Source organism: Molothrus ater, chromosome 26, assembly GCF_012460135.2.
Source record: "Molothrus ater isolate BHLD 08-10-18 breed brown headed cowbird chromosome 26, BPBGC_Mater_1.1, whole genome shotgun sequence".
Classification (NCBI taxonomy): domain Eukaryota; kingdom Metazoa; phylum Chordata; class Aves; order Passeriformes; family Icteridae; genus Molothrus; species Molothrus ater.
Window position 1 is genome coordinate 3,477,016 of NC_050503.2, and position 27,982 is coordinate 3,504,997.

At 47.4% G+C, this 27,982-nt stretch overlaps 1 protein-coding gene across 1 annotated transcript; it reads left to right on the forward strand.

Moving 5' to 3' along the window:
• Positions 1-205: 205 nt before the first annotated feature.
• Positions 206-27,735, forward strand: PTBP1 (polypyrimidine tract binding protein 1). Its single transcript, XM_036399295.2, has 15 exons — positions 206-279; positions 3,965-3,995; positions 13,747-13,825; positions 14,346-14,518; positions 15,445-15,591; positions 16,500-16,670; positions 17,400-17,510; positions 17,797-17,971; positions 19,175-19,249; positions 20,486-20,631; positions 23,161-23,194; positions 23,709-23,801; positions 24,106-24,322; positions 24,539-24,616; positions 24,933-27,735. Exons 1-15 carry the CDS (start codon positions 272-274, stop codon positions 25,063-25,065), a joined length of 1,671 nt encoding a protein of 556 aa, XP_036255188.1. The 5' UTR covers positions 206-271; the 3' UTR covers positions 25,066-27,735.
• The last annotated feature ends 247 nt before the right edge of the window (positions 27,736-27,982 follow it).

Sequence of the window (27,982 nt, forward strand, 5' to 3'; positions counted from 1 at the left end):
CCGAATGGCGCCGCGCACCGGCGAATCGCCCCGCCCCTTGCGCCGAGCGCAGCCAATCGGCTTCGCGCGGGGAGCCAGGGCACCAACCCCTGGAGGCGGGAGGTCCCGCCCCCCCGTCAGGGTGACAGCTCCGCCGGCCAATGGGGTGCCGGCGCGGGCGAGGCGGGCCGGGCGGTGCCGCCATTTTGTGAGTCTATAACACGGAGCGGTCTCGCTCGTCCCGCTATTGCGGCGCCTCCACTCCGCTCCCGACGGGTCGTCTCCGTGTGCAATGGACGGGTGAGTCCCGCCCGGTGCCGCGCCGGGGCCGCGAGCGGTGCTGCCGGGCCCCTCCCGTGCTGCGGGAGTCCCCGGTCGAGCACCCGTGCCGGGAGCTGTGGGGCGATACCTGTGGGGGGCCTACGGGCGCGGCCGGGGCGGGGGGGGGGTCTCGTGTGGCGGCCGCCCCCCCTTGCCCGGACCCCTCCCCACGGGCAGCGGCGGGGGAAGCGGGGGCGGGCCCGGTGCGCCGCCTCGTGCGAGCCAGCCCCGCGTGCTCTCCCACCGCCCCGCGGGTCCCGGCCGCGGAGAGCTCGGGGGTCCCGCCCGGAGGGGCTCCGGGAGTCCCGGCCGAGCAGAGCTGTGGGGCCGCCGGTTTGGACGGCTCAGTGGGACCCGTCGGGGCCAGGCGGGGGGCGGCGGTGCGGGAGCGCCGCGGGGGCGGGTGGGGGGCCCGGGCGCGGCCCCGCGGGGGCGGAGCGGGCGGGGAGGGCGCACCTGGCGGGGCGGCGGGCGGTGATTCACGGCCGCGCTCCCTCCCATTGTCTGGCGCTTCCGCGGGCGGGGGCGGGGGGGCTCTCGCTGGATTCCTTTTGTGACCGGTTCTCGCTCGCCCAGGTTTCACCGGGGGGGAGGAGGAGGAGGAGGAGCAGGGCGGGCAGGGCTCCCTCGCCGCCTCACCTGAGCGCCGCAGGTACAGCCGCGGGCCCGGCCCCGCTCCCGTTGTCCCGCGCAACTCTGGGAGAGAAAACTTCCCTCCGCACGCTGGGACTCGGGGAGTTTCCAGAGCTCAACTTTTATCTTGGGCAGCGTCGATTCCTCTTTAACCACCGCCCGGCGGGGCCTCTCTGCGGCAGAGTTCGCTCTAAAGCGGGTGTTTTATCAGGGGATCTCTCTCGAAAACGAGCTCTCCGCGCTTCTTTTCTCCTGTCTGGCGTGGGGATTTTTTTTTTAGTGATGTGGTTTTTTGTTTCTTCTAGCGAGCAGTAGTTAAAATATTTCTAAAGGCCTCCGAGTAAGCAGTTTGTTTTCCCCGAGTCGTAAGTACGGGAAGCCCAAATTAGTGCCTTCTCGCTTTCTGCCTCGGAACACTGGTCTGGGCGTAGTCACATGTCTGGGCTTTTTTACACGCTGAAAAGGTGGCGTCTCAGTGTTGTTTTCATCTTAAAACCCGTAAAAAGTACTGTATCTTACAATTTTTGCAGTCCAGGATCGCTCTGCTGCTTTTAACCAGTTGCTCATCGTGTTGAATGATACTATTAAGAAAAAAAAACCAACAAACCAAACAGATTCTCAGCACATGAGATCACACATTCTAGTGGTAAAAATCGGTTTGTTATCAGCTGTAGTTTCAGGGAAGGCGGATGTTTTGTGCATGTTAAAGTAGTTGCTATTTGAATGTAGAAGTTGTAGTGTAACACTTGAGACTCAGTTACCCCTCATCTTTTGGAAATCCTGGTGCAGGATCCGTTTGCCCCGTAAAAGTGTCTCCTGCTGAAACTTCAAAAGCTGCTTCAGAAAACAGTTTTAGGTTCTTGCCGAGCTGGCAGCAAGTGGCCTCTGGCTCAAGGCTGCTCCCATCTCCTCCCAAAAATGATCCCGAGCTGTGCCCAAATGATCCCCTTTGAATAAGTTGCTTTGTTAAAACATGTGAGGGGTCCTTATGGGCAATCCTGCTTTGGAAAATGACCTGGAGGTTTTACTGGTGCTGCTTATTTTTTTCCTCTTATTGCATAGGAATTATCCCATTTTTCCACGGGAAAAATAATTTTTCTGAAGGGCTTTATTGCCTCTTCTTCTGGAACTGGGAAGAGTTTTAATCCCCTCCTGAAGGGTGATGTGCAGGACAGGAGAAGGAAGCATGGGATAATTTACTGAGGGGGTGTGTGAACTGGAAATACATTGCACGTTTCTCAAATAAAACTTCTGAAATACTGTTGAAGTTTGTTTCCTGTGAAATAATGTGTTATCAAGTGGGTTACAGCAATATCCCAGGAATCGATAGCTCTTTGGCAAATAAAATTACTTTTCCTGTTGCATACTTCTAAATGCCATCCCCTGCTAAGGCACTTTATGTAAAACATTTCCTGTGTGAGAGGCCCACAGGAGGAACAGGAAGTGGGAGAAACTGCTCTGGGGTAAGTTCTGGAGTTTGGGAAACGTGGGGCATTCCCTGTTCTTACCGTGCTTTGTTGGCAGTAGTTTATTTTTTAAGGTTCTGGAAATGCCTGGATTAGTGTTTATGTGCTAGCCGTGGAATGTGTGCTGTGTTGAGGGACGCTGGTTCCTTGAAGTGCTCCATGCAGATGGGTTTCATTAGAGCTGACCCTCGAGTGCAGCCAGCCCATCCCAGGCCTTCTCCCAGCACTGCCCTGGAAAATCCGGAGCTATCGCGTGGCTCCAGCTGCAGAGCTGGGTTATGATGACACGGCACCTTGGGGGAAGAGGAAGTGTGAGGAGCTGAGCTGGCTCCTGCTGGTTCGTCTCTAGAGCTGGGGACACTCAAACGGCCTAACAGGACTTTGGTGCAGGAGGAAAGGCAACAAAACCAAGTAAATGCAAGTTTTCTCGCATTAAATCACCGGTGTAGGGTTGTTCTTGAGTGCTTCAGGTTTCTTATTGTTGGTTCAAGAAGGGTTGCCCTGCCTGCTGTGTGTCACCCTGCTCTCTGGAGCTGCTGCAGGTCGGTCAGCTGGCCACTGCTGCATCCTGTGCTCTGGAATTGCAGGCGGCTCTTTGAGGGGTGGGACCAGGCAGGGCTGTGTCAAATGGTTCCTTTCTGCTCTGCATTTTGTGTTGCTGCTTTACAGGGGGTTGGAATTTATTACAACAAAATGCAATCACCGGTGCTAGGGTATAAGTAAACTCTTAGGCTGTCTGGAGCACTCCCATGGAACAGTAACGTGGAGGTGCTCTGAGGCTCTGGAACATCAGCCAGGCCCAACGTGCCAGGCTGTAGGAAAGCCATTCTGACTGCATTGCTGTGAGGAGGTGTGTGCTGTGCTACAGAGTGTTCAGTGCTGGTGAGATCTGGTGTGGTGCTCTTTTTCATCTTAGTTAATCACAAAGTCTTCATTTTAGGAGGCTTAAGTGTCTAAGGCAGAGTTTAAGAACTGTTTTTTTGGTAGACTTGATAGAGGTGTCCTGTGTAGGGTGTACCCCAGGCTGGGATTGTCTCGACCTCTGGGCACTCTGTTGGTCTGGCCCTGCTCTGGCATGAGGGCTGCTGTGAGGCCTGGCTCCTTCTCTGCTGGGACACAGCTGGACTCTGTCCCTGGGACCACCAGAGCTCTGCTGTTGGTCTCTCAGCCGAGCTAGAGCCTGCCTGGGGCTCTGTGGGTGTTGGGGACAGGAACCTCAGAAGGGGATGTTGGTGACAGAGCTGACTCGTGATGCTTTTCCTCTCGGTGTGGTCAGAGCTGAGGTCACGTTGCTGGGCTGGGGGGGTTCACCCCCACCCCCTGCCCTTGCAGGAGGAGCAGGTGCTGCCATAGGGAGTGGGAGAGCTGCAGTTTTCTGCCACTGCTGGGTCTTGGGTCTCCACCATCACCATCTAATAATTTTTCCTTGTATAAACTGTCCTTGGCTCACCTGCAAAGACAACTGTGCACTTTGACTTGCTTTTTTCTTACTACTGTAAACTATGCTGGATTTTTGTGGCAAACCTATCTAACTTTTTTAATCCTTTTCTTTCTTTTTTCTACAGCATTGTCCAAGATATAACAGTTGGTACAAAGGTAGGCACTTCTCACTTTTTCTCTCTTTTTACACTGCTCAGCATCTGACCTAGTTTTAGCCTCACCAAATGTAGATCTTCAGCTGTAAAGGGTTATTTCTGGTACCACATAAATCAGTTTTAACCAGAAGGTAATTCAGTTTCATGTGCATTTAAAACTTATGCTATGGCTCAGCATTTAGCTCTTGTCATTTAGGCACGGATGATCAACTTTATTGCATTTAGAAACAGCCCTTTCCCTTGCTAAAATGTCAAGCTATGCTTGTTACTTGTGTGCTAGACAATACTTCTCCATGAAGAAACTGGTCCTTTTCCTTTGGAGAGCTCCATTTCCTTTGTTTGTGTGAATTCCTGCTCAGTTTTATGTCAAAAATCCTTCTGCCACAAAAGGGAGGGTTTAGCAGCTGATTTTTATCTCTTGTGGGTACAGTAAACATGACCTTTGCCCTTGTAGTCTCAGGTTTGGAAAGGGCAGCCTTAGCCCTAAACTCAAAGTGCTGACAGGAGGCTCCTTATCAGCCATGTGGGGCAGCAGGCATCACCTTCAAGGGATCAGCACTGGTGCTGTGAAACACCAAGCTGGCAATGTGCAAGGCCAGAGTGGGCTGAAGGGTTAGGGTTTGGTTTGATTTGGTTTGGCTTGGCCAATGTTGTAACTCTGGGGTCAGGACTGCAGTGAACTCAGCCCTGTGTGTGTGTGTGTTGGGTATTGGCAGTGCAGCTGAGTGGCACAGGGGGAGGCAGGGACCAAGAACTGCCAGAGAGTGGCCACTCAGAAGGGCCAGGGGAGTGATGGCACTGATGTGGAGCAGAGCTGGTGCCCTGGGAGCCCCAGCAGCCCTGCAGAATGGGTAGGAGCATCACACACAAAGTGCTGTTGGCCAGCAGAGCTTTGTGTTGGAAGGACAGAATGAGCTGTGTTAAGCACAGACAGCCTGGCAGTGCTTTAGGGGTCTGAAGGGGCTCTAACAGCTGTGGGGGAGAGGTTGCTCCTACTTTTCCTCCTGCAGGAATCTCAAATTTGAATTAATGATAGTGTTTGGTTCGAGTAAAAATGCTGACTGATGCAAGGAGCTCAGTTTGCCATTGGATGTGAGGAGGAGAGGCTTGAGCCTGGACAATAAGGTTGGTTAATAGTTCATAGCCATTATGAAAGGTGGACCAAGGCATCCCTAGAGCAGTTTGAAACCTCTGCTGGGAAACTGGTTAATGTCGGTTAAGGTCCCCTGGTTTTTAACAATGTGTAATTTGTAACTTTTGAAAGTGGTTTTACATAACTAAACTTAACCAGGAAGCTTCTGAAACTGTAGTTGGTAGAGCTCAGTGAAGCTTGGAATTTTGGGGTGTGGGATTGCCTGCCTCATTGCACCCATCTGGGGCGATTCCAGACCCTGGTTGCAGTCAGGTGAGGTCTGGAGCAATCCCCTCTGAGTGCCTTCACCTCTGGCATGGGACAGCATTGTACCCACAGCTGTGCTGGTCAGACAGCAGGTAGGGAGGGGTGAGACTAAATTGTGCATGGAACAGGAGGTTTCTTGTCAAGTCTGATGAGGCAGATTTAAAGAAAGTTTAATGTAAATATAAAGAGTGGCAGAAGCAAGCAGGAAAGCTGATTCATCTTGGTAAAGGTAAGCTTTCAACTGATTTTTGCTGTAGCCACGTTATCTGACTGTGTTTAATTCATTGAATATGCAGGTGTAGCTCTTGTAATAGGATTCCCTTTGTTAGTGCTTGGTGTCTGTTGGTAAATTGGAGTCTGTGCATTTCTGAGAGCAAAGTGAAGCTTCTCCTGTGCTCCCATCCTCTGCCTGGGTCAGCCACAGCTTCCCCTGCTCTGGGACCCAGCACAGGCTGAGGTGTCCATTCTGTCACCTGTGCTCATGAGAGCTTCCTGGCTGAGCTACCACATCACCCATGGAGATCTGAGCTGGAAAATGGTTTTTAATCTGAGGTGTAAATCTACTCATTCCTGATGTGTGTACACAGAAGGTAGGAATTTTTTTGCCTGTTGGAAGATGACAGTCCCCAAAATCTGTCATCTCTTACCATGCTCAGTGACCTTGTCCATGATCTGATACTGTGACTGGAATGTCCCAAAGCTGGCTCAGACAAGTAGGAAAAGTGCCTGTGACTCAAGCCACTGCTGAGCAACGTGTCCCAGCAAACTGCCAGTGGCTCTGGTGTCTTGCTCTGAGTGCTGAGCTTAACTTGGAAGTTAAAGACTTTATGAAAGTCAGGTTTTTTTCAGTTTGCTCAACATTATTGCTTTAAAAGGCAAGCTGCCAGCATGTTTTATTTTCTCACATCCTTAATTTATGTTTTAAGAGTATTTACACCCGCTTACTAATTTTTCCAAGGTCTTAATTAAATTTAGTTTCTTTAACTTAAGAAGCCCCCAGGTGTTCCAGTGGCTTGCTCTTCTGAGTACTGTACTGCCCAATGGTCTTGTTTTTAATCAGGTGTAATTGTAGTAGCCATTCCAGGCTCCTCAGTTTAAAGTGTGTGCATTTGTTTAGGAAGCTCATTGCCATTCTGGTGTGGGGATTCCTGATGCACAGCCTTCTGGAATGTCCTGCAGATCAGAAACACATGATCTAAGATTTACTTCCCATAATTTCACTGCTGTCTGAAAAGGAAGTAAGTGTGGCCCTAAGATGGAGGCATGGAGTTTGAGCTCTGAGGTGCTCTTTGACCCTGCAGTTGCCTCTTGCAAGTCTGATCAAGGTCTCTACTCTGTGGTGTCTCCTTGCCCTTTGTTTAATTCCCCTGCATATCACTGTTCCTTCACACTCTGAGAGGATGAGCTGTGACACGTCGCTGTTCTTTAAGTGAAATTGCATTTTGGTGTTTGGAAAAGTCTCAGAATACTTTAGGTGCTGAATAATCCCATCGTTTCTTGGCTAAGTCAAGCTCTGCTTGAAAGATTTCCCTTCCAGAAACCAAAAGTGCAGTTGTGTGGCGTTTGAGAAGTTAATTTTTAAAACAGGCTTTGCTGGAGTGTGATACAGGCTGACTGCATAGAAGTGATTTGTGGTGAAGCCAGGATCTTTGCCATGGGAACAGTAATTATGGCTTCAGGCAGTGGGCCAAGAATGTTGTGAGGAAATTCCAGTCCCCTCCTATGGTTTTAGTTAGAGGCTGCAACAAGCTGGCTCTTGTGGCCTCCCCACCAGGCGTGAGCACACATGGGAACCACATGTTGGTGGCAGGGGACAGGGATGGCAGTGGCTGCTGGGTGGCATCAGGTCACCTGGGTGTGCCACACAGCTCCATCTCACCTGGGAGTGCTGCTTGCTGCTTTGTGCATCTGGCTCTTCAAGTCATAGATCTGTTAATAAAATGCTTTTAGAAAATACTGGATTTAAACCTCAGGCCTGCTTTGACTTCAATCTGTGGTGATTTAAAAAAAGAGTGACTATTTAATACATGTGAACTCACTCAACTGCACATTTTTAAGTTGTAGGGATGGACTCTGGTCTCTGACATCTGTTTCAGGTACTGTCACAGTGGAAAACACAGGTATGCTGGTGCTGCATTTCTTGTCCTCTCACACCAGCAAGAGGAGGAAGTATTATTTATTTACACATTCCCCATGGCTCTGGTACAACAATTTCAAACTTCCTGTGAGAACACACTGAATGCTGTGCCCAGCTGGGTGAGTGTTTGAGCCCTCCCATTTGTGGTGCTGCCTCTGCACTGCCACAGTTCAGGTGCAGTTGTGCTGCCTGGAGAGTTCCTGCTAAACCCAGGTGTTCCCCTGACACATGGGGCAGAAATGTCCTTCCATGAGTTCTGTGTTCCTGGAGTGACTCATCCAGCACTATTTCTCCCTGATAGGATTTCTGTTGAGCTTTGCCAAGGCCTCTCTGCTCCGTGGCAATGACTTGAAAACTCAAGGTTGAGTAGTTAAATTTCAGCTTGGGAGCGGTGGATCATAAAGCCTGGGCGTGTGCTGCCCTACCGAGCCAGCATGACTGCATTGCTGCAGCACTTGGAGTTGAGGAATTTTGGGCTATTTAAACTGGCCACACCTTTTATTTGCTCAAAGGGCAGGTTTGTTTCACAGGGTGTCTCCATAGTAGCAAAGACTGAGAAGGAAAGTTAGGAGGGGCTGAGGGATGAGTGGGTTGAGGATCCGGCTTTGCTGTGAGGCTCTAATAGAGCTCATTGCCAAAGCACACGGGGTGAGCAGGTACAGCACTAGAGTGTCTGGTGGCTTTTAGGAACTCCAGGGCCTGTCTGCAGCCTCTAAAACAGTGCTGGCAGAACTGTGTGAGGAAACTGCCACGCTCTGACTGTCTCACCCAGCTTCAAAGGGGCTGGGAGTGTGTGTGTGCCAGTGGGGAGCCCAGTGGGGAGCCTACCATTGGCTGCTTTGTGGGGATATCAGCCTCATCTTGTCCAGCAAGAGGGAGGCTGTAGCAGTTTGAAAAGCCTGAAGTAGCAGGTGACTGGTGTTTGGCTGAGCAGAGTGTGGGTTGAAAATGTGTCCCCTGTGCCACAGATCCACTGTCCATGGAATATGCTGACTGCTGGGCTGCACTTAATTTGATTAATGGTATATGTGTTCTTGTGTTTGAATTGGTACAGCAGCCATGAGCAATTTAGTGAACTAAATTGATCCCAACTGCTTTGGTTCTGATCAGATGATAAATGGTGTCTCCAGTGTGTGAGTGACACCAAAGTGGGAGCAGCTGTGGAATCTTCAAGTTGTTTTGTGTTGGCCTTAACTTCCCAGCTTCCTGGAGACTGTTGGGGATGCAGGTGTGTGTATGTGTGTTCTTCAGAAGTGTTTCACAAAAAAAGTTGACTCATGGTTTGTTTGTGACCCAAATTGGAATGTTTTTCACACTATAAATGACTAAAGAGTGCTGGAGGCAGGAGAGGGGAATAGAGGGGAAACATAAGTGAGCTGTGCTGGCCATGAGTCTTTGGTGGAAGGCAAGGAAAACTGGCATCCTTCCTAGCAGTTTAAATTTAGTTCCATTCTTGAATCTCGAATCTCTCAGCAAAAAATGTTGGAATGTAACATGAGTGTGATGGTGATGATGTCATCAGACTGGATTTCTCTTAATAGTTTCTTCACAGAGATTTGAGCTGTGAACTGAAGGATCAGAGCATTCCTTCGTCCCTCTGGGACTGACCTCGCACAGCCCCTGATGAGCCACTTGCTCCTCCTGTGCTCAGAGGCATTTTCTTGCCTCTTTGATCAGAGCTGAGGGTTTTTGTGAGCTCAGTGGTCTGACTCCTTTTTTTTAAAAAAAATATTACAGTGGTTTTTTATTGGCTCTACAATATTTTTCCAAATTTAGAGAAAGTGAAGAACAACGATGCCCATGTGCTCTGGCTTCTTACAGGACAGATTTCTTCTGATTTCTTTTCAGAAGGAGTTTCCACATGCTGCTGTTCCCTGCTTTGCTTTCTGTAAGTGCCTGTTAGCTGATGGCCTGCTTGCCTCCAAAATCCACCTTTTCCCTCTCAAAGTGCTGCTATCCCAAGTCTGTCAGAGCACTGTAAGGTGCTCCACACCCAGAGACAGTCCTGCTGAGTTTCCTCATTTAGGTATGGACAAAAACAGCTTTTTGTAGATCTTGAGCTTGACCATCCTGTGGCTTCTGGCCTTTTTGGTCATTGTCCCCTTCCTTCCCCCATAGTCCTTTTGCCTTTGCTTTAATTTTGCTTTCTGCCTGAAAGTTGATTAGGATCATGTGTTTGACTTGAAATAAATATTTTTATGGTGGTTTAGTTTGTGTTTGTTTCTAGTCTTTTGCACAGGCAGGATGCAGTTGACTTACTGTAATCCATTTAAAATAAGTGCTGGATCTTAAGTAGATAAAGGATTATATAGGGCAGCTGGGAATTTCTGTAGCACTTCTAGGTGTGCTGATAAAAGCTGAGACAATCTCTGGCTTCATTCCAAAGTGGTGTAGGCCAGGTAAAATCCTACTGGCAGTGAGGCAATATGTAGTGTATGTGAGTGAGCTGTTGCTTTTTAAGTAAGAGCCTGGGCAGACTAAAAATTCTTAGGCTTTACTTGTTAAAACTTTAAAGCAAGGCAAGGCTTAGAGTTTGGGGTGTGGTCAAACTGGGGGAGATCTGAAACGTTCAGCTGTACCTTGCAGCAGCCTGCCTCTCCCTGAAAATGAAAAGAGAAGGAGGGAATTGTTGAGCAGGGCTGGCTGTGAGATTAAATTAGTGTAGCTTGGGCAAGGGGCCTTCTGTAGCCAGGAGCATCAGGCCAGAGGAGGCTGCTGGCATGGAAACCCCTCCCAGTGGGGTTTCCCTGTGCTGCTGGCTGGGGATTTGGGTGGTGCAAACAGCCCTACCCTGCTCTAGGTAGGATCTGGCTGTGTAACTCCAGAAGTGATGGTTGTTTTCAGTCAACAGGAAGGGGAGATTTGTTAGTTCAAACGAGGAATTTGATGTGCTGTGAGTGCACTGTGGCTTCTGTTAATCTCGTCATAAAAATACCAGCCGTGGAAGAATGGCTGAGCAGAAATGTCAGTCTAATTAATGCCTCTGGGAGCAGGGATGGGAGCTGGGGCTTGGAGATTTGTGTCTTGAAGTGCAGCTGGGCCTCCCTGAACGGCTCAGAGAGAGTGCAGCAGGGAGAGAAGCAGTGCTGTGGGTGGATATAGGTGAGCACCAAGCACCCTCACAGCCCTTGGCTGGGTTTCTTCCTTTTAAAACCTAAATTAAATTATATGAAACTTCAGAATCAGTAACTTCTCTCCTGTCTTTCCCAGTATAATTCAAAATACCCAGTGGGTGAGAAACTCTTCTAAACCTGTTCAACCAACCAGGCTTGCTTTGGTTCCTCTGCCGAGTTGAGTACTTGGTATGAAACATTTGAATTTATATCATGGTTTTAAAGAAACTCTTTGGAGTTTCTAACATGTACTGACAGAAAAGAGTCTAGAAAGAAACTGGTGATCCCTGCAGTATAAAGGCAGGGAGGCTTTTGAGTGCTCATTACTGTGGGCATGGTCATGGACAACTGGATTTCAGTTTGCCTCGAGTTTGGTTGTTCCAAAAAAGCAACTATTTCCTGTGGTTATCTGATACCAGCTCCAACAGGACCAGAGGAAGAACACCCACCAATGAAAAGTCGTGGTTCATGCAGCCTCCTTGCACTGGGGAGGCATGGGCATGGCAGCACAGGGTGACCACTGAGGCTCCTTGGGGCACTGGGTCTGCCCCTCTCACACTTCAGAGCCACTCCTGCACTGGGAGGTGTGGGGAGTAACTTTGGTTATAGGGTCTGCCCCTCTCACACTTCAGAGCCACTCCTGAAGATGTGGGGAGTAACTTTGGTTATGGGGCCTGCCCCTCTCACACTTCAGAGCCACTCCTGAAGATGTGGGGAGTAACTTTGGTTATGGGGTCTGCCCCTCTCACACTGCAGCAGCCACTCCTGAAGATGTGGGGAGTAACTTTGGTTATAGGGTCTGCCCCTCTCACACTGCAGCAGCCACTCCTGAAGATGTGGGGAGTAACTTTGGTTATGGGGTCTGCCCCTCTCACACTTCAGCAGCCACTCCTGAAGATGTGGGGAGTAACTTCAGTGTGACTGCACAGTACTACATGTACTGTGTGTAAACTTCCCTGTATAGAAAAAAGACTTGGGAATAACTGCCTTTTTCCAACCATGGCAGTCTTCCCTCCTTGTTTGCATGTACTTCCAGCTGGGAAGCTTACAAATTGACTGCTGCTGCTTTTGATGTTGAACAATCATCCCCCCTCTGCCTCCCGGCTCTGGTCGCAGTGGGCAGCACAGGCTGTCTCCAAGATAAGAGGGGAGTGGATTGGAAATTGCTCTCCTTAAAGAGACATGAACGTGTGGAGCCTGGCTGCAGTGATATCCTTGCCATCCCTGCCTGTGAGGAAGTTCTCAAATACTCAAAAAAATGTGTGTTTTAAACAAGCCATTAGGAAAGCTAAATTCTTTCCATAATGGTATAAATGCTTGTTTTTTTTCAGTTTATAGTTTCCTAGTGTTGCCTCCATGAGAGCCAAATCTGTGGCTCATTCTCCCAGTGTTTCCATGATGGATTGCAGGAGCTGCCCACTATGTTTGCACAGACACACCAATGAGTTCTGGAAGTGCAGAATTTTACAAGTCAATCCATAAAAAGATGTTTTAAAACATTCAAGTCCCGTTAAGGCCTGATGCAAAGGCTTTCATGAAACCAGAAACACCTGATTATGTGGGTAGGGCTGTGTTTTGGTGAGTGGCCCTTGTCAGTAGCTGCCAGGTGTATCCCATACCTGGAGTGGCAGCAGCAGTGCAGGCACAAGAGTTCTAACAGCAAACCAGAGGATTTTTTCTAGCCTTGGAATTATGCCTTAATTTGAGTCATCAAAGGATGGGATCACAGTCTAATAGCCTCCCAGCCCAGCTTGCCTCTTGCTGCACTCAGGAATCGAAGTGCTAATTAGAACAGCTGTTAAAAGGCCCATTCCTAATGACTGCACCATGTGAGGAGGAGGAGGAGGAGGCCCAGGCCAGAGCCTTGGTGGGAGCTGGTCAGCACTTGCAGGTGACCAGCAGCAGCTCATGAACAGTGGCTTGGAACCTGGCCTAATTCTCATCTTTGGTACATCAAAGTCCTTGAAGCCTCTTTGAAGAGCTGGCAGTGAGTAGTCAAACGAGAAATTCAAGATTTGAGGGGGAAAGAAAAAAAACCCAAACGGTGTGTGTGTGTGTGTGTGTGTGTGTAGCTGGGTGTTCTGGGGCTCTCAGTGACCTACTTTCCCAGCCTGTCTGCTGGAGGAGTGCACAGAGCTTTTGTTGTTGCACGGCTCCTGTTTCTGCAGGTGCCACCAGATACAGGGTGTGTGGAAGATAAGGGTTTCTGGTGCCATGGTGTGGAGCAGGCTACGTTTCCATCGAGGTGGGTGGGAGCTGCCAAGGCAGGGATGAGTTCTGAGCTTTTTTTCTGTAGATAAAAACTTTGTGGTGTGGCGCCTCTGTGGAAGAGAAATGTAAAAAATAATTAAAAAGTGCTCTTGTGTTTTAAATCTGTGGTATCATGTTTGCTCACAGTTTACAATGGAATTTGAAGTCTTCTGTGTAATTTACTTGAAATTAAGCCATGCTGATTGTAAGGTGTGTATGCAAGTAGAGATTGTGCTAAGAAGTCATTCATAGGCATGTTTGCTTTTGTCTTAGTAATGGTTTTTTGTATCTACTGCTTGGGTTGGACCAGTCCTGGTCAGTTGAGGTGATTTAGGTGACTTTACAGGGAATGCTGTATCAGAAAATACCTTCTGCCAGGTCAGGGTGCTCCAAGCCCTGTCCAGCCTGGGCACAAACACTTCCAGGAATGAGGCACAAAATGCACAGCTTTGATTCATAACTGCCAAGTCCTTCCCAAATAGTTTTGGCAGCTTCAGAGTGAAAATTCTGTGGGATGGGAGTAGTCAGAAAACCTGTTTTGCCACGTATGACAGGAGAAGGTGCCTGGTGCACTGTGCTGTGTGTAGTGGCTTCACACAACTCAGCAACACTCCAGCCCTGAGATCCCTAATGCTGAGCTGAAAAGAGATATTGGATAGTGCTGCTCCATTACCAAACTGGATCTGAGTGATATTTAATTCATGGAGGTGAGCTTCACTGCCCACTGTCAGTATGTTTTCACTTACACTTGTGTTCAACTCCTCTGCAGCTTTCTCAGTTGTTCTGCTTTAGGAGTGCCTGGATAGAATTGAGTAAAATGCTCTCCATTTACCTGGCATCTGTTCTCTTCCAGCGGGCAGCTGAGGAGCTTTTCTCTCCTTGTGTTACTACTAACGGACCCTTTATCATGAGCAGCAACTCTCCTTCTGCAGGTAATATTGCATGGAAACAAGCACAGCAATTTCTGAGTACTGCAAGGAGGCCTGAATTTTCCTTCTTTGTCATAATTTTAAAATCTCTTCATTTTTAGTATCTACTAGGCCTTTTGTGGGAGACGGTGCTGAATAATAATAATAATAATAATAATAATAATAAATGTCTGCCAACAACACTAGGCCAGGTGGAAAGGAATAAAGCAGCAATCTGGGGTTAGTGGCTCAGACTTGCACTAAAAATATGAGTGGGTAGGTGTGAGCTTTACACAAGCTAGGAAATGGCCACTGGAGGATTGATTCCATTGCAGTGGCATTTGGCTGTGTCACTCCCATCATGCAATTTGGGGGAAAAAAAGAGTAAAACCATGTGTCTTCAGACTCAAGTTAACTTAGACCATGGAATTTCTCTGTAATAGTGCAGTAGCTGGCTGGGGAGCAGAGCTGTGGGTCTGCAGTGGGAAATGCATGCTGCTTCTTCCAGTTCCTTCTCATCAGCAGTAACTCTTGCTTCTTACAGCTAATGGAAACGACAGCAAAAAGTTCAAAGGTGATAACAGAAGTGCCGGGATCCCATCCCGAGTAATCCACGTCCGCAAGCTCCCCAGTGACGTCACGGAGGCAGAGGTCATTTCTTTGGGCTTACCCTTTGGCAAGGTCACCAATCTTCTGATGCTGAAAGGAAAAAACCAGGTATTGTCTCCCTAACTGGAAGCATGGATTGTGTCAAAGGCTTGATAAGTTTGTCATCAGGAAACCGCCTCCAAGTTGTTTGAACAGCTGCCGTGTGTTACGAGTCAATAACTTCTGCATACTCTTATTTTACTTTTCTGTGATTATCCCATGAGCTGTAGAAAATACCACTTTCAGGCTGCAGAAGGAGCTCAGTCCATAATTACAGGTTGTCACTTATAATTAGCGTTAGGCCTGGTTTGGAAATTGCAGGCCTGGGATTATTTGAGCAGCAGTGCCATGAGTTGGCCTTTTTCACTCAGGCTTGCTTGACAGCTGAGTTACCACTGTGTAACGTGGCATATTGAGGACACCTTTACAGATCTAGTAAATGAGCTGGGTATGGCTGAAATACTCTTGGGTAATGGGGGTGGTGTGCAGTAATTTGGTAACTAAAATTGTCTTGCAAATTAAGGAGTAAAAAAGCAAGCCAACTTTAATAATTGCTTAAAATATTGTCTTTAATCTTAATTATGAAAAGGTGCCTCTGATATATTGCATGGTGTGATTATATGCAAGTGACTTGCTACAATCCCTTAGCTTTCTCTTCTGAAGGAGGGAAGCCCCTAAGGGTGTGGAGCAGTGTGGGGGCTTCCTGCCCTGGAGAGAAGTGAAGAGTCTGGATTGTTGCTCTGTTTTGTATTCTTGGAGATACTTACATCTAAGTACACACAGCATGGGGATCTTAGAGTGAGACTGAAGCTTTGCATTAAATCAGTCTGGAGAGAGAAGATCTTTATTTGCTCTACTTATAGTTGGATGTTAAACAGTTTTGTGTGCAAAATCACACGTGGAAATGGAATTGTGAAAACCCAACCCAGTTGGAGGGTCAGGGTGACCTGGTGCTGTCCTGGTGTGACATGTCCCTGTTGGATTTCACTTCCCAGGCTTTCATAGAGATGAACACAGAGGAGACAGCCAACACCATGGTGAACTACTACACCACAGTCACTCCGGTGCTCCGGAGCCAGCCCATCTACATCCAGTTCTCCAACCACAAGGAGCTGAAGACAGACAACTCTCCAAACCAAGCAGTCAGTTTGTTCTCTGCATTGTCATCCCAGGGAGGGGGGGACACACAGCCAGATCTCTGCTGCTGGCTTGAGATCCACGGACTTTAGTAACATCTGCTTTAGGATGTTTGTTTCTAATGCTTAAAAAGTTTCTATCAAGTGCAGCCATGATGGGACAGAACTCATCTGTGGTGTAGAGCACAGCCTGGTGCTGGTGGGTGCAGCTTTGAGGTGGCAACACCTGAACCCAGCAGGTCTCAAGGCTCTGAGCCCTCAAGGGTCTCTGCACCACCCACTCTGCAGAGGGGAAAAAGTTCCTAGTTTCAGTTCAGCCCCTTTTAGCAACTTTTTAGGACAGGAACACAGGAAAGAAGTTCAGGTTGTTGTCTCCTTGCCAGTACATCCTCTTTGTCTGCTCTCCTTTTTTGAGCTGATTCCAATCAGGATCAGAGCACCCAGTGCTGTGCAGATGAAATGCTGTTCTTGGGTGCCTCTCACAGCTAGAACACAAGTGTTCTGTGTGTTAGGTGGCTCTGCAGAACCCCAGGCACTTCTCACTTCTAATCCCTGGGGCAAACGTGCATCAATCTTTTAGTCTCATCACCTTGTCTAGGATTCTGGAGATGGATTCAGAAAAGCCCCGTTTTTCCCTTTTTCTAAAAAATAGGTTAATATTGCTGCATCAGCTTATGCAGAGTTTTGCCATAGCATAGCATGGTTGATTTAGTTGGCATTTTTGCCTTGCCCTTACTGGTTGGGGGTGGTCTTTACTGCCTCTGTCTCAAACATCCCCCAGCCTTTGAAGCAGCACAGTTCTGCTCACTGCTGAATCCAGCAGGCTGTTAGCAGAGAGGGAACTCAAGGAGAGCTGACAGTGTATTTTTTGGAAGCAGAAGTGTGGGTCTAACAGCTTTTTTTTGCTCCTGCAGCGTGCCCAAGCAGCTCTGCAAGCCGTGACCCAGGTGCAGGCCGGGGCTGTGGCGCTGGCCGCCACGGCTGCAGCCGTCGATGCAGGCATGGCAATCACTGGCCAGAGCCCTGTCCTGAGGATCATTGTGGAGAATCTCTTCTACCCTGTCACTCTAGATGTTCTGCACCAGGTAAAACATATCACCACAACTGCTTGAAGGTTGTTCTGGAGGAAGGGGTAGCAGCATCCGGTGTGTTGGGTGTAGTTGCAATGGCTGTGGTTTGTGTTTGTACAATGCAAGTTCTGAACAGAGCTGTCAGACTTTTCTGAAAACCATACACCTGCAGGAGATGCCACTAGTTTTAGTTTTAGTCCCCCACTCTTGCATTATTTTAATTTCCAGAGATTTGAGTCCTAGTCCACTTTATTGGATCAATTACAGTTTTTCAGGTTATCTTTAGGTTTTAGCAAAAGTAGCTGATCTTCATCCTTCTGCTGGGTCCAGGGAAACAAATACAGTGTCCAGGAGCCATGTAGGCAGCAGCCATTTTGGAAAGTTGCCTCTATCTGCTGTGATTGCTTAATGTTATCTTCATGTTTAAATTTCAAGCTTGACTGCATTTCAGAATTCTTGAAAATTCCTGGAAGAGGTTGAGTTCCTGAAGGTGTTTGTGAATATTCCTGTTAATTAACCCAGAATAAACAAACTGTACTTAGGGAGCAGTTCAGCCACTCTGGTGTGTTCTAGGCTGATGCCATGATGCCAGTCAAGCAATGCTCACAGTGTGGTTTAAAACCTTCAGAGCTGCAGTTGGAAGCTGACAGGCTAAAAGACTTTGTTTCTGCTTGTAATAAGAGATCAATATGAAATTATCTTACTGGAAATGCGATAACAAGATACACAAATATTATCTTGCAGATCTTTTCCAAATTTGGTACAGTCTTGAAAATCATCACATTCACCAAGAACCACCAGTTTCAGGCCCTGTTGCAATATGCTGACCCCATGAGCGCTCAGCATGCCAAACTGGTGAGTGCTGGATTATTCTCACATGTTTGATCCAAGCTCAGGGTGGGCTTTGGGGTGGGCTGACACCAACATTACCCCAAGGACAGAGTGTGAGTGGGAGGGAATTGCTTCCATATGCGACTTGGAGGCTGCCAGAGGGGCTGAATGAAGCAGAGCTGTCTCCACGTGAGATACCTGCTCTCAGGTGGAGCTGTGGGATGGCCTAGCACCCTCTCTCTCCAGAGAGCAATTGCTGTGAGCTTGGTCTGAGTGCTTTTGGGTGAGGACTGGTTTTGTTTCCTCTCAGTCTCTGGATGGACAGAACATCTACAACGCCTGCTGCACGCTGCGCATCGACTTCTCCAAGCTCACGAGCCTCAACGTAAAGTACAACAACGACAAGAGCAGGGACTACACCCGCCCAGACCTGCCCTCTGGGGACAGCCAGCCCACCCTGGACCAGACCATGGCAGCTGCTTTTGGTGAGTTCAGGAGTGGGAACAGCACAAAGCCAGCTGATCTGTGTGTGTGTGTTATGGTGAACGCCCCTGCCTGCACACCCCCTACTTCTTTTCATTCTCACTGTGCTCTGAAAAGTGCCTTGTGCTTGCAAACACCACCTGGGCTCAGCTCCTTCTCAGGGCATTTTTCCAAAGGTGCCTTATCTTGCACTGACTGTCTGCATGCATACCCTTTGCATATTTGCTATAGCAGATCTGAAAGCTAGGTCAAGTTATAGTTATAATTTAGGCTAAATGCTGTTAAGTGTTATTTCTCTTTTAGAGTGTTACAGTTAAGCTCTAAATTTAGGTCTAAGTCACGTTAAAGTACTGTTTAATTGAAGTGTTGAGCTTTAGGCAGCATTCTTTTTCAGTATTGTTTACACTGTTTTTGCACACACACATACCTAGGTAGACTTCAATTCCTTTCTGTTTTCATTGCCTGGATTTTGTTTGGTTTTGTTGTTGCTTGCTTTCCTTTGTTGTGCCTTAGTTGTCCTTTGTAAGTAGAGTGAATCTTGCCAACAAATCTTGCCAATTGTTGTGCTTTGTAGTTTAATTCAATACAACTTTTGCTTATGCCCTTGTTGGTGATTTTTGGGCAAACTCGAGCACAGTTGGGGACAGTGTGTTAGGAGAAGGGGAGGGGATGTCATCCTGGTGTATTTGGTCAGAAACTTTATCTGAATAGAGTGTAACTGAGGCAGAACATTTGGGGATCACTGAGGATCAGATTAGTGCCAAATCCCGTGGTCGGTGCCTCTGGTGCCACCTGGTGTTTGGCCAGGAATTGTTTTGGTGATCTCTGGGAGTCCATTGTTACGTGAGAGGCGTTTAGGGTTTAGCTTTCAACTAAATGCTTCTGTTGAAGGATAGATCAAGGCATTTTGGCTAAATTTGGGGGGAGGTTTAAGTTAGATATTAGGAAAAAGTTCTTCACCCACAGGGTGGCTGAGCACTGAACAGGCTTCCCAGGGCAGTGGTCACAACACCAAGCCTGACAGAATTGGAGAAGCATTTGGACAACACTGTGAGCCACATGGTTGGGTCTGTCATGTGTAGGGCCAGGAGCTGGACTTGATAATCCTTGTTGATCTCTTCCAACTCAGAATATTACATTGTTCTGTGAAGTTTAGAGTTTTCCTGCTGTTGGGCATTTTTTAATAATGTGTCTGTCTTTCCCAGGTGCCCCAGGAATAATCTCTCCTCCATATGCTGGAGCTGGCTTTCCTCCTACTTTTGCCATTCCTCAGGCTACAGGTACTGTATTTCGTAAGTAAATTTGTGTAGGTTTTGTGTAGCAGCTGAAGCATCTTCATGTTTTAAATCAAAGTAGTGATGTTTTTTTTTTTGGGTTTGCCATGTAAATTGTAAATGCTGGCATTTAGACATGGAAGGACTGGTGGTCCAGTACATCACCTCAGCTAGGAATGCTGTGTGCAGCTGCAGCACCTCTGGGCACTGTCCTGGTGATGGGAAGAAGATAAGCATAAAGCAGGATGGGAGAAACAGTAAAGGCAAACTTTGAAATAATATGGGAAAGTGGTGAGGAGATAAAAGTTCTTGTGCTTTGAATTTCCTCTTGTCATTACAGAGGTTAGGACCTCTATTTGACAGCTGTAAATGTGGTCAAAGCAAGGAATCTGTCAATGTTTTCTCTAAATATTTTGAGAAGGCTGATATTTAAGGTGAGCTTTGAAGTTCACAGCTCATGCTGTAGGTAACAGAGCATTGCTGCTTCCAGAAGTAGCCAAGAGTCTGAAAACTGGAGGTGCTGACCATACTTGCAGGAGTGCCAGCCTAAACAATCCTTGCTGGGGTTTTGAGCATTCCAAGCCACATTGGCTCTCTGGGAACATGATGGAATTTCCTTGCTTATGACACACAAGCAGAGTGGGCTGTTGAGGCGTTGCTGTTCTGGTAACATCCAACCCTGCTGAGGAAACAAGAAGGGGCTGCTTTGGGGATTAATCCATGCAATTGACTACCAGCAGTTGTTTCTTGAGCTCTAAAGCTCTGGCCCTTGAAGGGCTTCTACTGGGAGCTGTCTAGGAGTGCCTGTGAGTCCAGCTGCAGTGTTTCCCAGTCAGGAGAGCTGGGTGATGGTGGCACAGGGTACCTGGTGGTTGCATGTGTGATGAGAGCACATTGTGCATGCCCTGGTTGGACGGACCCTCCCCATGCCCCGTGTGTGACACCTGCCCTGCACAGCAGAGCTGAGGCTTTGTGCTCATCCGCTGCTTGTCAAACACGCTCCAGAGTGCTGGGGCACCTGCTCAGCACCAGGCACTGCAAGAGCAAATCCTCTTAGAAACCAAAACATTTCCTGCAGCACCAGAAGCGGAGGCTCCTGTTGCCCTTAGGATTACACGGGCACTTTTGGGATAATGATGACTTGCATGGTTCACAGGGTGTGCTGTTCTCCCTTCTGGTGCAGCAAATACACTAGAGTACGTGCTGTTAATTCTTCACTGGTTAATATTCTTTAATTTCCAGGCCTGACAGTTCCAAGTGTTCCTGGAGCTCTTGCTCCTTTGGCTATTCCAGCAGCAGCTGCGGCGGCTGCAGCAGGACGGATTGCCATTCCCGGCCTGTCTGGGACAGGGCACTCCGTGCTGCTGGTTAGCAATCTGATCCCAGAGGTTAGTGCAGTCCTAACTTTACTTGTTTTGTTTTTTTTTTCTCCTTCCTGTTATCTCTGCTTTCACTTTCTGAACACGGATTGGGCTGAAATTCATTGAAAGTGAAATCCTGCTGTATCCAAAGGAAGCGGCACCTCTAGAGCAGCCGCTGCCAGTGCTCTGACAGCCCCAGGTGCAGGGCAGAGCAGTACTCTAGTTGCTGAAGGGAAATGGGAAAGTCCATCTCAGATTGAAATTGCTCTTCCTTGGTTCAAAGCCAAGGATGCTGCCTGCCTGCTCTTGTCCCCCAGAGACTACAATGCCTGTCCCTTCCTCCCTCTTCTGTGTGGAGTCTCCCAACCATTCCCATGGAATAGTGTCATTTGGGTCACAGAGTAGCCATGTCCATTCCTTTTCCTTGGCATGTTGTAGTTTTTAATACATTAATTCAGAACTACAGAGAGGCTTCATGCTGACCTTTGCTCTTTCTGTGTAGTGTCTGGATCCCTGCTAGCTTGACCTTGTACCTGTGCAGTGTTTCCTCTGCCATGTGCTTGCACATTTCCCCCTTCCAGGATTCCTGGAAGTTTTTCCTTAGCTAAACCCCTTAACAGCTCACAGTTTACATTTTCAATTCTACTTAACTGAGTGAGTTGAAATATTTGGATTTCTCTAAAAATAATGCAAGTAATATTTGAACAAAAACCTTGTTGAATGAAAGACAGCACCATAAGGGAATTGGATACGGGGGGCTTGAATTTTCCTTCAGTCAGCCCCTGGATCTGGTTGGATTGAAAGTGTAGAACCTCTGGTGTTCAGCAGAGTGATGAGGCTCTGCTGAGGAGCTGTAACTGGTGGGACTGTGCACACACGTTAATAGCACTTTGCAAAGCTGTAAAACTTACCAGTGATGGCAGAGTCACCACAAAACCTCTTTGGATCAAAGGGGAAGCCTGGATGTGATGAATGATCAAAATGTTTAACTCTTAATGAGATAAACCAATCATGTTTCAGACTGCTCTTACCTGTCATTGCTGTTCCCTCCAGGGCATGAAATAACAGCAGGGGCTGTGGAACAGTTTTGGGATTTGCTGCTCGTGCTGCCTGGAAACTGCTCTGCCATTCCAGGGACTCTCATCTCTGCTTTGTTCTACCATAAGCCCTGATAATTGCAGGCATCATTATTCCTGAGCAGTGTGATGCTTCCAAGTGGGTGTTCTCAGGAAGCTGTTGGGTGCCTGGATGGTAGTGGCAGGACAAGGGGCTGTGCTGCACTTCTCAGATTTCTCACAGCTCTGTTTAGGCAGGAGCAAGCAGTTATTTCATGCCCTGTGGTTTTTTTGAGGAGCTCTTCACTCTCCATCCAGCTTGTCTTTGGGCTAGAGAGACTTTGGGACTTGGACTGAAGCTGTGAACTAACAGACATGAAACTTTTTCCACTGCCTGTATAATCAGTGTTGTAGAAACTTACCTGTGCCACAACCAGTTAGTAAAGAGACAGTATTGCCTGGAGTGACTGCTCTGCCATGGGGTTTTCCTGAGTGGGAATCATGGGAGCTGAAATGGCTCCATTTTTTTCTTCCACAAAAGTGGGAGCAGTCCACACATCTCAGCTTGTGGTGACCCAGTACTTTGGGTTTCTGCACAGTGAGGTCAGGCCACAGAGCAGGAACAGTCCTCTACAAACAAGGTACCACCTCCTTATCTGAGTGCTCCCAGCAGACCTTGGAGTGGGATTTGTGGCACTACAGCTGCTCATCCACATGATCTGTTTGTTTAAAGCAGTGCTTGGTATCCAAGGTGGATGTTCCTTGTTTCTTTCCAGCCAAGTATCATGGCATGGATTGCTTCCTGCAGTTCCTGACCCCAAGCAGCAAATGAAGCTGTTTGTGACTTGGTCCATGAAGTCAATAAACATAAACAGAGGAAATATTTTTAGTAGAATTTTAGGGAATGCCATTGCAATTGAATTGGTTATTGCAGCCTGTGGAAGTCACTCTGGGGGGATACTGTCTCTTACTCCTTTGTATATCTGAAGTAAAAATGCCTTTTCTTTATCATTGTGTTCCACTAGGTAAAACCTATTAACTGTTTCTGTAAGCAAGTTATTGTATGTAGAATTCTATAAATCTGACTGATGGAACACTACATATTCCTTATGTATTTACTGACCTGTGTTTTTTGCTACTTTTTTCTTTTCTCCCCATCCCTGAATTTTTTTTCTTCCCCCGATCCGGAATTTCTTTGCCAACTGACTGCACGGTACTTCTGCTTCCTGTTGTTGCTTGAAACAAAACAAAAAAAAATAAATAAAAACATTCCCCTTCCAAAAAAAAAAAAAAAAAATAAAACAAACCCTGCTCTTCGGAAACCAACCTGCCCTTCAATATTAACCATCTTGAAAACTTCATCATCCATCAACCAATTTCGCCATTTCCTGCGGGGACTCTGCCCTTCCTCGTTGTGGACGATTTGTGCAACCTCGCTCTCCCCTTCGATTCCTTACCTCTTCCCTGTCCCTCCGCTGCCTTGCTCTGCTGTTCTCTAAAGAGAGTTACACCCCAATGCCTCTTTATTCTTTTCGGTATGTTATTATTCACACTTTTTATTACCTTGTTTTTCATTTATTTGAGATTACTTTTTGATACTTCAGAAATGTACAGTTTGCAGTTTGCCTTTTTTTTTTTCTTTTTTTTTTTTTTTTTGAATGCATAATTTTGATTTTACATTGTTTACTTAGTTTGCTGTTTAATTTAGTTTGCCTTTGGTTTTGGTTCAGTTCTGCATGGGTTATTGCTTTGCATGTCTTTGATAAGAGTTTTAAATTGTGAGAGCATGCGAAATTGTCCAGTCTTCTGGCAGTAAGATTTTGGCTTTTTGCTGAAACCCAATGTCTTTTCTTTAATGTATTGTTCCATTATTATTCTGCTATATAAGAATTCCCTTAATTAGAGCAGAATATGTAGCCATGGTTGGAATGAGATCAGTTCTGGTTGGGAATGGATGTTTTTGCTGTTGGATTGATTAGCTGATGTTAAGTTGAATTAGACTTTTTGTTTCCCTTCCTAAAACTGTTCTTGTTTCCTCCCTCTTTGAAGGAGTCTATGGTGATGTGCAGAGGGTGAAGATTTTATTTAATAAGAAAGATAATGCCCTGGTTCAGATGGCTGATGGGAATCAGGCCCAGCTTGGTAAGCTTGGCAGGCTCAGACTCTGGGCAGTTAGGGACAAAATGGGTAGTTAAAACTTTCCTTTTGACACTTTCTTCTCCTCTAACAGAAGACCCAAATGTATCCAGGCCTTGTGGGCTGTGGCTGTGGGGCAGCTCTGGGGCTGGGGTGGCTCGTGGGTGTGAGAGGGAAACAGACCAAGAACACAGTGAAGCAGAGGGACCCTGCAGGGTGTGCTATCTGTGAGGACAGTGAAATTCTGGCCTTGAATTCATGTCTGGGCCAAACTGAAGTGCCTGCAGTCAGGTGTGTCCTCCCCTTGCAGCCATGAGCCACTTGAATGGGCAGAAGCTGCACGGGAAGCCCATCCGTATCACGCTGTCCAAGCACCAGACGGTGCAGCTGCCCCGCGAGAACCAGGAGGACCACGGCCTCACCAAGGACTATGGCACTTCTCCTCTGCATCGCTTCAAGAAACCAGGCTCCAAAAACTTCCAAAACATCTTTCCTCCTTCTGCCACTCTTCATCTGTCCAATATTCCGTAAGTGTCAGCAGGGAGAGTTCCTGTGTGGCTGAATATTGAAGTGTTTGCAGCTCTGTGTTGCTGTCAGGAGAGCTCACCCAGCTCCCTGCTCCATTGTCTTGCCTTGCTAAGAGGCTGCTGGTAGGGAATTTAGAAAACTCTCATGAAAATTAGTTTTTTTGAGATTACCTTGGTCTGTCAACGTCTGTTAACTGGGAAAATTTTTTGTTTCAGACCTTCAGTAACTGAAGAAGATCTTAAGTTGTTATTTTCAAGCAATGGTGGGATGGTCAAAGGATTCAAATTCTTCCAGTAAGTGTTTTGTATTATGTCCTCTCCTTACTCTGGGCTTTTCATATGGGAAGTACTTTATTCCAGTCAAAAGGCTCAAGGGTGAGCAGAATCCTTACTAACAGTGTTTGACTGTGGAATATAAAGAATTCCTGAGTAACCTTGGGCTGAGCACTGAGTGAGGGCTGCATGTACTTGCCACAGAGATACTCCTCTAAAGAGTGAGTGTGCTGCAGATCCCTGGGGGGTTCATTCTGTGCTGGATGAGAGAACTTGGGTCAAGTTGGGGAAGCTCCTGCAATGGATCTAAACATGCTTGAAACTTGTGTCTTGTCAGGAAGGACCGTAAAATGGCTCTGATCCAGATGGGCTCTGTGGAAGAAGCCATTCAGTCCCTCATTGACCTCCACAATCATGACCTGGGGGAGAACCATCACCTGCGTGTGTCCTTCTCCAAGTCCACCATTTAGAGCTTGGGAAGGCCTGAGTAAAAATGGACTTGACTTAAAACCTCTGGGGTTCAGCCTTGACCTTAAAAGGCTGGACACCAGGGTTTCAACTTCCATCATTCCAGAAAAAAAAAAAAAAAGCCACTTTAAAAATGCAGCTGAAGTGACCTTAAAAGACCAGAGATTTTATTTTTTTAAAGAGAAATCAGTTTACCGGTTTTTAAAAAAAAAAAAGAAAATTAATTCCTCTTGCTAACCTTGCGGTGATGGGTAACAATCTTGACTGTTCCAATAAAAATCACAAGTTCAAGTTTACACTATGGAACCTGCTCTGGGAAATTCCCCTCCCCTCCTGCTCCTCCTCCCCCAAAAAGCAGATCCCAACAAGTTTTATCAGGTTTCACATTGATGCCTTTTTTAATTTCCTTACCCATCCATGCCTTGAAAGACCTAAAACCACTGTGTGAATTCACTGTAGCGCCTTGGAGTCAGGATTGTGGTGACCAGGAGCTCCCAACCCGCCCAGCACAACACTCGGTTGCGTTGATCCCACCTTAACCTGTGCACCTGCTGTCCTGTGCCTTAAACCTTCTACTTCTTTGGGGAAAACATCCGAGCTGCAGGGAGGGGATGGGCAGAGCTGAGGGGGGGAGCGGCTCTGCCTGACGATCAGCAGGGGGAGCTGGCAAAGTGGATAAAGGAGATTTTGGGCTGTGACTCAGGGCAGTTGTTCCCCGCTGCCCCCTGTTGTGTGTGCGTGTCTCGATCTCCACGTGTGCCCTGTGCCACTTCCCAGTCTGCTCGTGGGTCATTGCCTCCTGCAGACTCAGGTGGGAGTTACCTGAGAGCCTTTGGCTGAGCAAAGATCTGGGTGGGGGAGCGTTCCCAAGGCCAAATCACATTCCAGTGTCAGGAGCGAGCCCGCAGGCTCTGCCCTCACAGAGGGACAAAAGAGCCGCCGTGGGACACTTGTGAAAGATGAATCAGAGTTTGTCAAAATTGTGTGTGTATATACCTAAATGCTTGGCTAGGATTTGGAGAATCCTTGGATACCCCACAATTAGAAAGGTGCCTGCAAGAGGTACCTTTGTGCCCCTAATTGGAGATTAACGAGGCTGCTGTAGCTCCGCCGTCGTTCTTAGAGCATGTCTTCAGCATTTGAGCTTTTGTTTGAATCCTTGTATTATACTTTGATGCCGTTGCTGTCCTCTGTGCCTAGCAATATTTCCAGTTGACCAAATATTCTAATCTCTTTATATGCAAAAGAAATAGTTTTAAGTACCTTTTATAGAATGATAAGATGGTATAAACGTAATCTAAATTTACTCCTTTGTGGTATTACCCGTGTATACTGTACTTTATTTTCTTTGTTTTGTAATTAAAGCTGTAGGGCAGGAGTAGTTTCCAGGCTGAGGTCGTGGCTGAGGATGAGCAGAGCCGAGGGTGTGAGAGAATGAGCACAAACAGCTCAGAAATAGAAGGAAAAGGACCCAGGCTAAAGATTTTTTTTTACCTTTTGAACCTATAAGCCCAGATGTTGTTCTAGGAAGGGAATTTATTAAAAGTAGAATGCAGCAGATCAGTTTTTCCCAACGATACAACAATTTTTATTTTTTTTTCTGGCTTACAACTCTTTCCCAGGCCATTCTGCCTTCTATTCCGTGTGATCCGATGTTGCCTTACATTTCCCTCTAACCTGCAACCTGTTCGGATGCAAAATAACAAGAATCTTGTACTTTTTTTCAGGGTTTTTCTGCAAATTGTGGACCAAAGTTTGTTTTTTAATTGTCTTAGTGTTGCAAGTTCTGATTTCCTTGCTTGGTGTGGGAGCTCTTGACTTGCCTAGCACTGAGTGTTTGGAAAAGTCTTAACTTTCTGTAGTTCCTCCCTGGACTCTCAAGGATATGAATTATGCTGGAGAAGCATGTGAGGTCCGAGTGAGGGTCCGCCTGGTGCTGTGGTGTGCTGGCTACCCCCAGAAAGGGCAAGACCCCTGCTGACAGCATCACCCCAGCTGCTCTTGGTACCTCTAAATCTGTGCTGGAGCCAGGGATCTGTCCCTGCAAAGCTTCCCAAGGAGCAGGAGGGCACAGCCAGGGGTCTTGTGGCTGTTGGCTTGTCCCCTCCCTTGTGAAACACCTCCCACAAGGGCACCCAGCTCAGCAGCACTGGGGTGACAGCTCAGTGCCCCCATCACCCTCCCCAGCTCTGGGGAGGCTCCCGGGACCAGGCCCTGGCTGGGACACTCTGGGTGTCCCACGGCAATCCCAGATGGATTTGGGGTAACCAGGCCCCCCAGCACGGCGGGTGCTCCCTTTGGGTCCTGTGTTTGCATGTAAAGAATGTGAGTAACTAAGGGTGTACATATTTATAATTTTTTTATACCTGTTGTAAGACATGAGGGGCAGCAAAACCCAGTTTTTTATGGTAACCAGATGTATTGTATATTTTGATAACAGCAATTCCAGGTTCAGTATTGTGGAAGGTGGGTGGGGAGGGGAAGTGTACACACCATCAGAATTCCATTGCCTCTTTCAAAGAATGTTTGTAATGCAAAATGAAATGAAATTAAAACTATTTTATAACAACCTTTGTACCTTTCTGTAGCTCCATTATTTCCTGTTGAGATTGTAGAAGCAGTTGGTGCCCAGTCTGTACTTGTGCTTTCAATAAATTCTTCTGTATCCTTCACTCCTGATCTTCCTCCTCTTTATTGTGACTGTTTTGCTTCTGATTTTTCCTTCTCATGTAATTCCAGCTGCCTCATTTTATTTTAACTTTGACTTTTCCCACACTCTGGGCTGGCAGTGCTTGTCCCTGTCTCTGGAGCCATGGGATGGGGTCTGACCCCTCCGTGCCAGGCTGGAGCCCCAAGGCCTGAGGCCTCACTGATGCCCTGCCTGTGTCACACTCCAGCACTTTGTTACTTCATGTTCCT